Source organism: Osmia lignaria, chromosome 8 (genome assembly GCF_051020975.1).
Source record: "Osmia lignaria lignaria isolate PbOS001 chromosome 8, iyOsmLign1, whole genome shotgun sequence".
Taxonomy (NCBI): Eukaryota; Metazoa; Arthropoda; class Insecta; order Hymenoptera; family Megachilidae; genus Osmia; species Osmia lignaria.
The window spans coordinates 12,385,772-12,399,246 of NC_135039.1; the positions used below are offsets into that span (position 1 = coordinate 12,385,772).

Genomic DNA, 13,475 nt, shown 5'->3' on the forward strand with positions numbered 1-13,475 from the left:
AGGCCTAATACAAGATACCCCATGTCCCAAGCCCTGCAGGTTACATAGTATACCCTATGCCCCACACCTTATGCCCTATATATGACGCTTTATACCTAGGTCCAATAGGGGGCACTCTATACCTTGGCCCCCCACACTATGCTCACCCCAAGCCCAATGCAGGATTCTCCACGCCCTGCACTGTACATTCTACCTGGTATACCCTACTCCCTATGTTCTACCCTCCACACTTTAGGCCTAACACACGATCTTCCACGCCCTACCCTACGCCTTACGCCCCACACGTTAATTTCCTATCGCAAACTGTTACCAATACAAACATTCGAAGCGTCTCTGTTCGGAATATCAACTCGAATTCGCAGAATTTGAAATTCTTGGCAAGTGGAGCGAAAGGATCAGGACATGTCGTGTTCAGGAATTTCGCAAACGCTCGAGTGGAACGCTCGAATCGGGCCAATCGTCCTCGACGAGAACACTGCATTCGATGCGTGGGGTACATCCACATACTTGAAAGTCATATGCAAATCAATATTATTGAAGAGATCCACGGCTTCACATAGCCTGTCTCTTCAACTGATGCTCGTACGAATGAAAAAACTGATCCTGTCCTCTGGTTTTCATCTTTTTAATTCCTTGTTTACGTTCCTCCTCCTCTATGCCATCAAGAAATATACGAAGGCATTGCTTTTAATTTCTTTTTATCAATCTTTTTCTGTAACTCGAATCACAGTTCATTCAGAATTGAGGTAACGTCAATTGGATTAGGTTTGGTTGTAAGTTAGATTAGGATACAAGCTGAATTAGGACTAAATTACAGGGTAGAAAGAGTTTAGCGAGATCTAATTCGAAGTTAATTGAAGTTCAAGATATATCTAACTAATATCTAGATAAAATCAATGATAGTAAGGTCTAGGTTAGGTTAGATATATAACTTTTGTTGCAGTTACATCGAAGTAGATCCAAGTTCTATCTAGGTTAACTTTCCTTAGTTTCATACAATGCTTAAGTTTAATGTCAAGGATCAAACTTAGATTAATTCCTTTATTTTAACAAATGGGAATAAGCTTAAATTTCATTGAAATTAATCTGTGAGATTTTGTAAAAGAAAATGCAGTTACTATAAAAATTACTATGGATAGAAAGAAGTGACTCGGTTCTTTCTGCAACATTTTTGCTACAAAAGGTATAAAAGTTTGAAGCCACTATTCAAACCCTCTTGCATTCACACTTTTTCCATTCGAAAACTTTTGATCACGTTTCTATCCCATTTCGAATATCGACAGACGGGTGTCAAACCATTGGAACCTGGCAAAGCGAGCATTTCTCCAAGCGAACACGCTTTTTTTTATGTATTTTTCAGCAAGCATTCAGTGAATTCTATGTTATTTTCACGACGCGAACAGGGATCGTGTATTTACATGTTTTAAACGCGTACATGTTTTCGAACTTTCGACCTTTGCCTCCTCGATTCAACTCCTTTATGTCAGGGAACGAGTGGCGAAGGTTGAAAGAGCTTTGGTAGGTTCATTTTCATGCAACTGGTTTTATTAATTGCTGAAGAATTTAATATTCTGTCTTGATTTATTTATAAAACTAAACAGCTTGAAAGGTTTTGGAGTTTAACTGACTTTCAAGACTTTCAAGAATTCAGGGAATTCAAAGATTTCATGACTTACAGAAATAAAAGGATTTCAAGGCTTTCAAGATTTTCAAGAATTCAAGAATTTCAACGGATTCAAGGATTTCAAGAGTTTCAAGAACTCAAGGATTTCAAGGAATTCAAAGATTTCATGACTTTCAGGAATAAAAGGATTTCAAGGCTTTCACGAGTTTCAAGAATTCAAGAATTTCAACGGATTCAAGGATTTCAAAAGTTTCAAGAACTCAAGGATTTCAAGGAATTCAAAAATTTCATGACTTTCAGGAATAAAAGGATTTCAAGGCTTTCACGAGTTTCAAGAATTCAAGAATTTCAACGGATTCAAGGATTTCGAAAGTTTCAAGAACTCAAGGATTTCAAGGAATTCAAAAATTTCATGACTTTCAGGAATAAAAGGATTTCAAGGCTTTCACGAGTTTCAAGAATTCAAGAATTTCAACGGATTCAAGGATTTCAAAAGTTTCAAGAACTCAAGGATTTCAAGGAATTCAAAGATTTCAAGTTGTGCGAGAAATTTAAGGAATTCAAAAACACACTCTCATCTCCAAATAACATTGAAATCTCTTAAAACCCTAATCACCATTCCTGGAATACCTCTACCTCAGAAACAATTTCGAAAGGCTCATTAAAAAGTCCAGCACCATCAACGTACACGTTTAGGATCTTCTACGAAAAAGAGACAATAACAACACCAATTACAAACCGATTCAGTCGCGTCGAGGACACGAATTAATCGCAGCTACGAGCAACCAGGTCGTCTTGGATTTACTCACAGCAAGGTATCAATTACCCGGCTAGCACACCAATTCCCAAGCTCTTCCGCTCTCGTTTCACTTCCCTCCACTGTCGCTTCTTTCAACCTCGAAATTCAATCAACCGACGATTTTTTGGTGCGATCAGAAATCGAAGAATCGAGGAAAAAAACGCGATAGGAGCGCGAGTCTAAGAAAGCCAGCGCACTGTGTACTTGTCTGCCAACCGAGGAAGGGAACAATGGCAGAGGCTCGTGCTAATTTTAATCGGCTCAGTTTCGACCTCTCGAGAACAACCAATGCTCATCGACTACTTCTTTTTCTCTCACTTCGGATTCGTACTTTACTTTCCTTTGGGGACACACAGAACCGCCCCTGTTCAACACACGATATCGAGTGTCACGGATTTCTTCGGTTCAGCCACTCAGCCAACTATTCAGCTCGCTGATGAGGATAATGCTTTCGCTGACACAGTGATACACGTTAATTGTTCAATGATGGATGCTGTGGAATTCGATGGTGCAATTTAGGTTGGATTGGTTCACAATAATTTCATTAATTAGGTTTAGATTAGGACCTAAACACTTAAGCATGAACTGCAGAAAGAATTGCTCTTTTTATCTTTGTATCTTCAGAGCAAAAGCATGTGGGGGAATCAAGGATTTGTCTATCCTTGTCCAGAGCAAGTCTTGGGGGCCTCTTGCGGCGAAGCTGAGAAACAAGGATCGTTTGGAGCTTCTCAATTTCGCCGCACGAGGCACCTACGGTTAATTCTGACTTGGGGCCTCATGCGGCGAAACTGAGAAGCTTCGAATGATCCTTGTTTCTCAGCTTCGCCGCACGAGGCCCCCATGGTCGATTCGGACTTGGGGGCCTCATGCGGTGAAACTGAGAAACTTAAGCAGCCACGTTGACATACGACGGGCCCAGATTTTGTAATTCAAAGATTTTAAGGCGAAAAAGCAAGATATTCTCACGATTCTTTTTTTTAAATATTCTTTGTACAATTATTCAACAACGTACAGAGCCTGATTGTGCGATTTGATTCCTAAAACTTTATAAAATTTTTGAAAGTGTATTTGCAATAGAATCTACACCGTTTCTCTTTTATTTCAATGTCTGTTCTGAGAGGAAAGGCATTTGAGTCGAAAGGAAATTGTTGGTAGAGACAGACAGAGGTGTGAAATCTGTGGTTTCTCTCCTTTACAATGTTCCTTCCTTCTGGAGATCCGTCACAGATCCAATTTCGAGTCGCGAAACGACTTCCCTCGCTCCATCATCCCCCATTTCCCACCTCTCTACATACACTGTTCTTAAAACCGAGATACGAAAACTTCTCCGTAGCCGGATGAAAAAAGTTTCCACGAGACATGTCACCGATTTTCTAAACAAGAACGTGCCCGTTCCTCGGGCAAGTGGTAAGTTTTTTTTTAGTCGAGAAACTTTCTGCGTGTCTTTTCCTCCCTAAGGACCCCAACGTCCCTAGCGGTGGCATGCTGCAATTTATGAACACAGCTTCGACGATCGCTAATAGCCTCTCGTTTCTTGCAATCGATACGACAACGGCTTCATTTAATCAGTAACGAGGAGAAGCAAATGGAAGAGGAAAAATTACTACGAAGATAAAATTGCTTAAAAGGAAAGTTGAAAAAGGTGCAGCTACTCTAGTGGAATATTTATCGATCGCTTAAGTTTTTCTAAAGCTAGAAAAATAATTGACTGAAAAATGTCCTTAACAAAAGTCCTTAGACAGGAAGCCTAACTATTTGATCCCCAAAACAGTACTTAACAAGAAGGCTGTAAGTCTACGCTGACAGCGTAGATCTACGACCTTAGGCATTAAGGCAACCAGGGTGGAATTTGAAAAATCGTCTCCGGCTGAATATATAAAAAGCAGGGGTAGTTTTGAACAGGCGAAGATATTCGTATAACAGTATCAATCAATGTACCTGTGCTTGTACAGCAGCTAGGTAGAGTTGCGCCTCCCCAAGCTCGAAACGCTTCATGGATATATCTTCTTGCAGCTCGGCCACTTTAGTGTAGAGATTGCTTTCGGCGCTTCTGCAATTAAAGAAGGGCAACCGTTGAACGTTTTCCAGTTTTCCTGGGGATTAAAACGCCAACACGGTCGAGTGTGTTGCCCGTCCGGAAGGAAGCCTGCTGAATACCGTGGCTCCTTTTGTAACGTGTTTACCTTTAAATAAATTGAACCAGCAACCCGGCAAGCAGAACGAGAGGCAATTAAAACTATTCTCTCTGTGCTATTAATTATTTTTACGCCCGATTCTACCTTTCATTCGGCGCTGTATATATCGATCCGTTTCCCACGTTTCTCAAAGCAACCTTCACTTTTCGGCTGAAAAATTACTTTCTATAAATAGAATGGTACGATAATTTTCCGGTCTAATATACCAGGATCATATCTCGATCGACGAGTGGTGCTTAACGTCTCATTACTTTGGATCGAAACGAAGTCACGTGTGGTCGGGTCGTTTACGGCTTAATTGGCAACGTACTTGCGCTGCATACGGACTAAGGCGTCCAGGGCGTCCTGGAGACGAGATATTTCCTGGGACAAAGTATCGTGCTCCCGTCGTAGATCTTCCATCAGAGGTAGGGTGCTGGTTCCTGTCGGGGCCAATTCGTCCCTCAACGGAGGTACTTGATTGATCCTTTCCATGGGCACTTGTTCGGGGGGGCCGGGCGCCACGAACAGCCGTCTGGAAGGCTTCTTTGATGGAGTCGCTGTCGCCGCTAAGCTCCTTGCCAGAACCTGGACACGAAACTCCAATTACAATGGGCTCCGATGAAAGGGTTCAGGAACGAATTTGGACATTGTTTAAAGAACGACGGGAGAAAGTTTCAGACGTTAAGTTTAATCAAGAAGGGAGCCGCGCCATTTATTCCACTTCATCTGCAGTCATAATTGCATCGCGACAGGTTGCAAAGTTGGAGGGTGCTAAAGTTCAGTTACCTGGATAAGTTAATTAAACTACACAATTGGGTACAGTCGAGAGCAAAGTAATAATCATCCTTTTATCAGAAGCAAAGTGCGTCTGGCTCTAAATGAATGCTGTGAATGGAAGGCTTCCTCGGTTCACTGATCAACAGGCTCGCCCTAATACGCCTGTGTGCCGGATGATAAAATCCACTTCTCATAATTGGTCGGAATGAAACACACGGCGCGAATGCAGAAGCTTATCACACACGGACACGTACTTGTAGGTCGTTCAACGGCGCGATGACTTGAGCCTCCTTGGCGACAGCCTGATAACGCTTCGCCTGCTCCCCGGCCCGCTCCGCTGCAGCTTCCGATATGCCGGCGACGCATTTGCAAGCCAATCCGCATAGCTCCTCGTAGACTTCCGCTATTTCACCGAGTAGACCGGGCAGGCAGTGAGCTTGGTACCGTTCCGTGATGGCATTCGTGGCTCTTAACTGAAGAATATAAGCGTTGTGCGCCTCGAAGTAAGCGCGCTTCAATTCTTGTTCACCTCCTCCGTCGTTCGTAAGAAACGTAGCGTAAGCACGCTTGTAATCCGCCCGTGCGCGCTGCAGTTTCTCCTCGGTTTTCGCCACTACTTGTTCGTAAGCCTCCCGGTGAGCGAACACCTGGAAAGAGAGGGACGTGTTATGAACTTCTGTATCATCGAAGTAGATGGAGGATGGGTCAATATTGGAAGCAGGTAGTCTAGTAGGCCTGGCACAGCTGCCTCTCCCATGTGTGCCGCGATTGTAGCACCCTGCAGCACCTAGGCATGCCTGTGGAGGATTATGGTATTGGGGGGGGGGGGGGGGGGGGGGGGGGGGGGGGGTGTTGCTATGCCATTCTTTCTGCTATCCTTTTACCACGTATGTGAGATGGTTTCTGAGTACCTTTCTCGATTGAAGCTTGCGATGGAAGCTGGCTTCCAGCGTGGGCCTGGACAGTTGTTGCTGGAGGACCGCAGCTAGATCCAAGTGTGCCACCGCGTCCGCTTCGACCTGCCGAAGCAGATTCTCCCAAACCCGACGCATCCCCCCGGAATCGACCCTCATGTCACCGGATCTCCCCCGGAACTCGTCGACCAAACGTCGTACCATCGCGGAATGGTTCTCCATCGCCGCGCCCAACTCCTGTGCGAACTCCGACACTGTAAACAGAGATGGGATTGTGGTCATTGGTGGTTGAAGCAGCCCGGAAGTGCTTTCCCTCTGATGGTGTTTGACTTAGACCTAACCTAACCTAATACCTCATATTTTCACTGACAACAGTAGACTGAAACTCGAGAGCCCTTAATTCTAGTCATCTAGTAACAATCGCATCATAATGTATTCATGACAAACGAAGGTATCAATTTCTTTTAATTACAGCTTTCCAATTAGTCCGATCGTTAATTAACCAACTGGTGGATTCGTCTCCTCGAAATTGATCTTATACGAATGACCATAGATGTATCTGGCGAACAATGAACATTGGAACTGTATTAAAGCCAGCGCCCCTAATTGTTTATTGATACAAGAGCTGCCCCATCTGTTCCCCGCGTGTCGAAATATTTGAAGAGAACTCGATGTCTCGTGTATCCCACACCACAGACTTTCCATTCTATACAGTTGCCACATGTGTTTGACAGTCCTCTTGTACGTCCGGACGCTTTAAAGCTCTGCTATGGAATCATTTCAGCTCCGGTAGAGCCGTTGAAACGTTTTAAACAACCAGTTCCATTTAATTAATTGAACGACGAAGCTTCGGCTCGATTGGAATGTTAGGCTGCATTATCGCTGCGTTTGTGTTTTCCCTTCAGCCATTTCGCCGAGCTTTATTTATCGTCGTTCAAATCAATTTAACAAATGTTGCGTCAATGCCTTCCCCCCCCCCCTTTCTTATAAATTTCATTCTAACCTCTTCGCCGAAATTGAATTTCCCGCCTAATTGACTCCATTCTTTCCTCCATTTCGTTAACCAAGCGTGTCGTTTGATTCAATTTTAATCATGCGATAATTATTTTGCTCAACGAACACTCATTCTATATCTCTGAAGGACCTTTCACAACGAAAATGTGAAAAGTCAAAGGTCGTTTCGCGATTGTAAATGCCAAAAACGATTAAAAAAAGAAGGAAAAAAAGTAAGGAAACCAAGGCCGTTCTGAAAAAATTCAATTATTACCATTGACGTGGTTGTCCTCGAACTACCTGAAGACTCGTTAACGAGCCCAGAATTGACATTCAATTACGCGGACGTGTCTAAAAATAGGGGAACGGCTCGATTAATTCCGTGACGAGGCAAGCAATCGCGATAGTCAACACCAGGATGTAAATGAATTAAAATCACGCCATTATGGTTGAATATTTTCCTTTCGCGTCCTAAAAATTTTCAAACCTAACCTATACCTAACCTCAAATCCAATCGTTCATTGATGGGAATCGAGGCAATTATGACCCAGTGTTACAGTTACAAATTAAATTTATAATTTCGAGATAGCAACAATTTGGTATATTAATATTTTTCGTTGTTATTGGAGCGTTACTGTTATACAACGTCACGAGGTATTTTCTTCAAGGTTAGGTTAACTGCAATTTTCATTCCGCTTAATCTTGACTCGAATCCACGAAAATTAACGCTTCACCGCCAACACATCGTAGAATGACTTCATTTATTTTGCAACATCATCAGCTGTCCCAGATTGTCATTTTTGAACGAAACGTGACGATCGTCATCGAGGTATAACAACTCAGGGACACGGTTTAAAACACTGATTTAATTTTAAGGAAGATTATTACGACAAATGACGGTAATCTTGTTTAAAGATACAAGTTTCCATGGTTCATATTTTGCTAAGATTACAGCCATCTTTCAAAGAGGAGGCGATTATAGCAAAGAACATGGCAGCACAGTAAGTGGATTGTATTCGGAAACTGAAAGAACTCGTCGAACTTTCACCCCCCCCCCCAACAGCGGTTTGCTCCAGAAAACTTTTCAGCCCGTTAAAGAAGCATTGGACTCGGTAAGTTGTTTCAACTTCTGCCAACATTTCTTTCAATTAAAACTAAAAATCGTCTCTAAACATTTCTTTGCTTTTCATTTCCAAACTATCTCTTGTTCTAATTATAACCTCTTCATCGAGAACAATTGCTGGATACAGTGACTGCTCGATAATTCCCTGTTTTCTGACCTCTACAAGATGAGCATTTCGATGGAATGGGAATTATGGGTGTGGATGGGCGTGAACACGAGGTGGTCCCAACAGGGAATTAGCGAGCAGGTGCTGTAATTCTGTGGTATAAGTAGGAATCCATTGACGGGACAATGGTGTCACAGCTTTCGATCTCGGCGTTCCCTCGAACGTTCGCTATTTGACACTTTCGATTAGTCGTGAACGTGTCAATTCCATGTGGGCGAGCAATCGATACCTCACCATCCGGGGCAAATGAGCTTCATGCTAAATTGTCATGGATGACTGACGACTGTAAAGCCATTAAGTCGATCGTCGGATAATTATCACTCTCCACCGACATGGTGGCAAATTCGACCCTTTCCACATTCTTCCTGTTCACTCTACAGCTTACTATTTATTTAACGCTAATAATGAAACGCCGGCAAGGAAAATTGACCCGATACCTCATTAGCGCCCTGCCCACCGGAAGTCTAGTTTCGTTTCAATTAATTATTAATCGCGTTTAGAATTCGTTTCCTAACTGAATATCTCGTCCCTTCGATTAACCCTGTGACGTTAATTTTCCTGTAACGACCGATCGATACTGCCTCCGGCGGACAAATAGGCCAGACGTCTATTTGTCATCTCATTAGACTTTTCAATGGTCGTTTACCCGATCGTTGGACCGCCTTCTGCTGTTCTACTGACTTGTCGGATCAGCCACCGTGTAATTGAATCCTTTGGACAGGTATATTCGTATCCTGCCTACTCCATTGCTTACTCGAGCAAGACTAATGATTTCTGAAGTAGGAAATCATTTAAGTTTAGCTTTATTGCTGGACTTATAGGTAGTACAGAGTGGTCTCAGTGGTAGTGTCACTAGTCAGATATATAGCAGGTCATTGTTGCTAATTGATCAGACATTAGTGGAATAAATACACTTTTGGTCAGACAAGTCAGGTACACCATGGGGCAGACAAGCGCAGCAGCTCTATCCCCCTACAAATGGCTAACCGGATAAGTAGATTAAGATTAACATCCACTATAGCAATAACCACCGCTATTTTATTCAATTATGATACATTTAATCTGCCGCAACGTGAATTACATTCATTAAACCCAAATTTATAATTCCCCTCGGAACATCCAACATTTCGTTCCTCTAATGGGCCAAAATGAGCAGAAAACGAGGCAGTGACGTTTAATAGGCTTCACGTGTAACCGCAATAATTCAGCAGCGATGAAAAGTCAGGGATCGAAAGAGATCGGGTCGGATCATTTCGTTTAGCTTCGCTGTAATCGTCCTGTCATTTATCATATTTTACGCTGTAATCCACTTAAGCCATGTGTCGCGGTGGATTCACCGAAAACGCTGCCCTCTAATTCCTCGTGATATTCGTGACAACGTAACGTATCGGGTCAGCATACGTCCAGTTTCATCAGAAACATCAGAAAACACTTGCTTAACAGCCCACCTGATAGCCTTATGGTATCCATGACTCCTTTATAGGACCTATGTCGAGAAGACCACAACTTTCCCCTATGCCACCTATCTATTTCAGCTTACGATACAATTCCAAACTCGTAACGACACCGTCCAACGTGAAATTAGATTTACAACGAGAAAATTGTCAGGGAGGTAGGCTCAAGTATTCCCAGTCCCAATTCCCGTTTGGCTCAAGGGATTTCTTTCGGCTGTTCCTGAATTATGCATCCGCCATGGTCCTCCAAAGGGATGAACGAAATTGGGAACAGGATTACAAGCATTTAAAACGAGTTCAAAACCGCCCGATGGTACCTATTAGTCGGCAGACCCTAAATCCCTCAAAGACATCAAAAGAATATCAAACATCCTCCGAGATTACAAAGCGGAGAGGCTTTAAAAATTCAATTTCATCGAAATAAGTTTGGAGCATCCGGCAAACAATTGAAGTTTCAAAGTTGGGTTGATTTGGTTACGAAACGAGCCGCAGCGTTAGGCCCGACGCGACGAAACCCCTGAGGGCAGTAACAGCATCGAATACCGCTTGATCAGCGCGAATGGTACCATTTCTGCCCGGAATAGGGCTCAACGGGGAATTAAATATAGTTGGACAAACCGTAGGATCGACCAAGGCATTCCTCGAGTCTAGGGTACCATAGGATGTTAGGGTGGCACCCTAGTTGGATCAATGATAAAAACAGGGGTTGAAGCCGTCTGTCAGCTGGGGTCAGGATTAATCTTTGACCAAGCAGTCCTGGAGAGGATAAAACTTCGTCCACCCATGTGCAGGTTCTCGTCAAAGATGGAACTTTGACTGAAGTCCGAACTCTAGGTTATGGGATGATCCTCTGGCTGCTGGGTAACACCTTTAGGGCAATTTTGATTAAAACCTGGCCAGTTTTACCCTCGGGATCCTAATTGTGAAAGGAATTACGAAACCCTCGTCACTGGTCCCTGGGGACAACAGGAGAATTGGAACAGTCCTTGGATGTATCGAGGGATCAGTGGTATGTTTGTTTATAAACTTGAGGGACTGGTATAAACCCTTGGAAAATGGATGCTCTGAAATTGACGCCGCAAACGAATGGGTCATTTTGACCCATATACCCGGTGTTTAATCATTTTCAAAGATTAGAAATGGCAGGTTTAACCGACTCCCAGGTTGGGTTAGGTTAAATAGAAGACCAAATTACGTGGTTTCGATTCGCTTCACCGTTGTGTGGCTTTCGACAAACGAAACATTCGTTTCCACTCCACTGCAACGAATTGATTCGTGTTTCAGAGCACGATATTCGAACCGACGCGACCACAATCGGCATCTCACGTCCCGGGTACCATTACACGACACACTGCAAATACTAATTTGTTAAGTGACACCGAGATAAGGGCACGTTGCTCTCGCACAGAGAGTAGGGCAGCCAGTGGAAACTGGGTAAATTATACGGAAGTTTAATGGCACGATAATTACTCTGCCTATCCTCTTAGCGAGCTGCATTAATAGGAGCTCCATTAAGCTTTATAATAATACGCTGTGTAAATAGATGCCTGACCTTTCCGGGGACAGGTTCCTTAAGAACGTGTCCATCAGAACAGAGTTCCTGAACATGAAGGCTTTTGTTATTGATTTTAGATATAAAAAGCTGCAAAATCGTATTAACTGTAGTAAGATGAGGATAGAATTTAATCTTGGGCATAATTATGACGAAGTATGGTAGAACGGCTAGGTTAGGTTGTACCAGACTCAATTTATTTCTAGGTTAGGTTGGGCACCTTGGACAAGACGTAATTTATTTCTAGGTTAGAATGAACTTCATAGGTTAGGTCACAGTTCAGAATAGGATTAACGAAGTGCTTGAATGTTCACGAGATGTTTCGTACAATTGCTCTCTAATTTCAATCCCTTTTCAATTTGTCAGCAGCTTCGGAAGCGGAGAATTTCCATTTCACCCTGTCAAATTTAATTTCCCAACAGTTTTCCCGCGAAAGTTGCAGAACGAAGCGTTGAAATTCCCGATTCGGACGGACAGGAAGGAAACTTCGTTTCCCGTTCCTCCTGTAATCGTAACAAAATTTCGTCCATATGCATCGATAATACTCGTTAACCAGCAATTGATTTATCAGCGACGAACGGCTGACCATAATGGCATTATTTAATGACGTTATTCCGTCCGATCGTTTAATCGAGTTTCCACGTAAGTTGAAACCTCGTCGCGGTTACCTACGTCGCGGCTTCTGTTTAGGTTTTCATTTTTAACTGATCGTCCGGGGAATTTTATTATCTTGTTAACTCCGCGGCATAGATGATACTATAAATTAAAATAAATATGAATTTCAAGTACCCTAACCTATAATAATTGTAACCATTTCCCTAGATATATTAGATACCATTAACCTAACCTAACTTATCACTTGATAGCGATGAAATTCTCGGTCGGTTTTCAAATATTTCACCCAGCGGACCTTCATTTAAAAATAATCGTAGGTCGAGAGAAATTATCAAGCCATTATTTTCAACAGCTACCCCACACATCCAAAACCTTCATTTTACAATCGTCACAGGTGAGATTATTCCAACTTCCAGAGACTCATGGACCAGTGAACCATTAATTCATTTAATTGCAATCCCGAACCGAATCTTTCAAAACCACGCTATTAATTCAATTGATGTGTCCTAAGATCGGAAGAAAAATGGTGGCGCTAGCGTCGATGTTCCCACGAAACTTCTTTAATGACCACCAACCGGGACCATTATAATCTTCGAATCGGTACCTTTTACGAGGCTCCATCTTTTATCTGCCTACAATAAACCATTGATACTGTAGGGATATGGTTTCTCTGTGTCTGACCCCATGGTAGTCGAAAACACGGAGGAGCCAGAAGAATAATTGAATAGTGAAAAAATAGGGACCAGTGGAGTTTGGATAGATACGAAGAGACATCCCTGCAGTTCCCAAAAGAAGTAAGAAATCAATGTTGACAAACGGAGAGTAAGTAAAAATAAAAATCCAGAGGTCCCTAAGGCAAATAACCTCGAGGCATGCCACCAAACACCTGCCCCCTAAACCTTGACCCAACGTCTAACCCTACCTGGTTTCGATGGTTTTCATTACTCAACATCCAGAGCCGAGGAATTCAGCAGCATTGAAACAGGTTCGTGAAGCGTCATCGCAGAAAAGCAGCCTCTGAAAAATCACCGTCCCTATCAAGATGAACCACATCCATAATGCATGTGGATCGCGTGTCTCGAACACACAGAGGGACCTGGTGACGGTGATCAGTGGGTAGAGGGGGAATATATCCACAGCTGGTAGGCACACGAGGGGGGAACGCAACGGAAACGGACGTGGGGACAGGACCGGTGTTACACGGGAGAAGGTGTTTAGTCAGGGGCTGACCTGAATTCAGGTGGGCTGAATCAATACCGCGCTCGTTCACCTCGCAGTTAC

At 43.1% G+C, this 13,475-nt stretch overlaps 1 protein-coding gene across 4 annotated transcripts in view; it reads right to left on the reverse strand.

Annotated features, from left to right (window-relative positions):
- Window positions 1-13,475, reverse strand: part of Stacl (SH3 and cysteine-rich domain-containing protein) — a 47,303-nt gene that overhangs the window by 12,377 nt on the left and 21,451 nt on the right. For all 4 annotated transcript variants that reach the window (XM_076689816.1, XM_034329714.2, XM_034329715.2 and 1 more), the window contains 4 exons: window positions 6,289-6,545; window positions 5,632-6,024; window positions 4,929-5,185; window positions 4,362-4,473 (listed from right to left, as the gene is read on the reverse strand). In XM_076689816.1, the coding sequence (XP_076545931.1) occupies window positions 4,362-4,473; window positions 4,929-5,185; window positions 5,632-6,024; window positions 6,289-6,513 (987 nt within the window). In that variant the 5' untranslated portion in view covers window positions 6,514-6,545. The remainder of the gene's footprint in view (window positions 1-4,361; window positions 4,474-4,928; window positions 5,186-5,631; window positions 6,025-6,288; window positions 6,546-13,475) is intronic.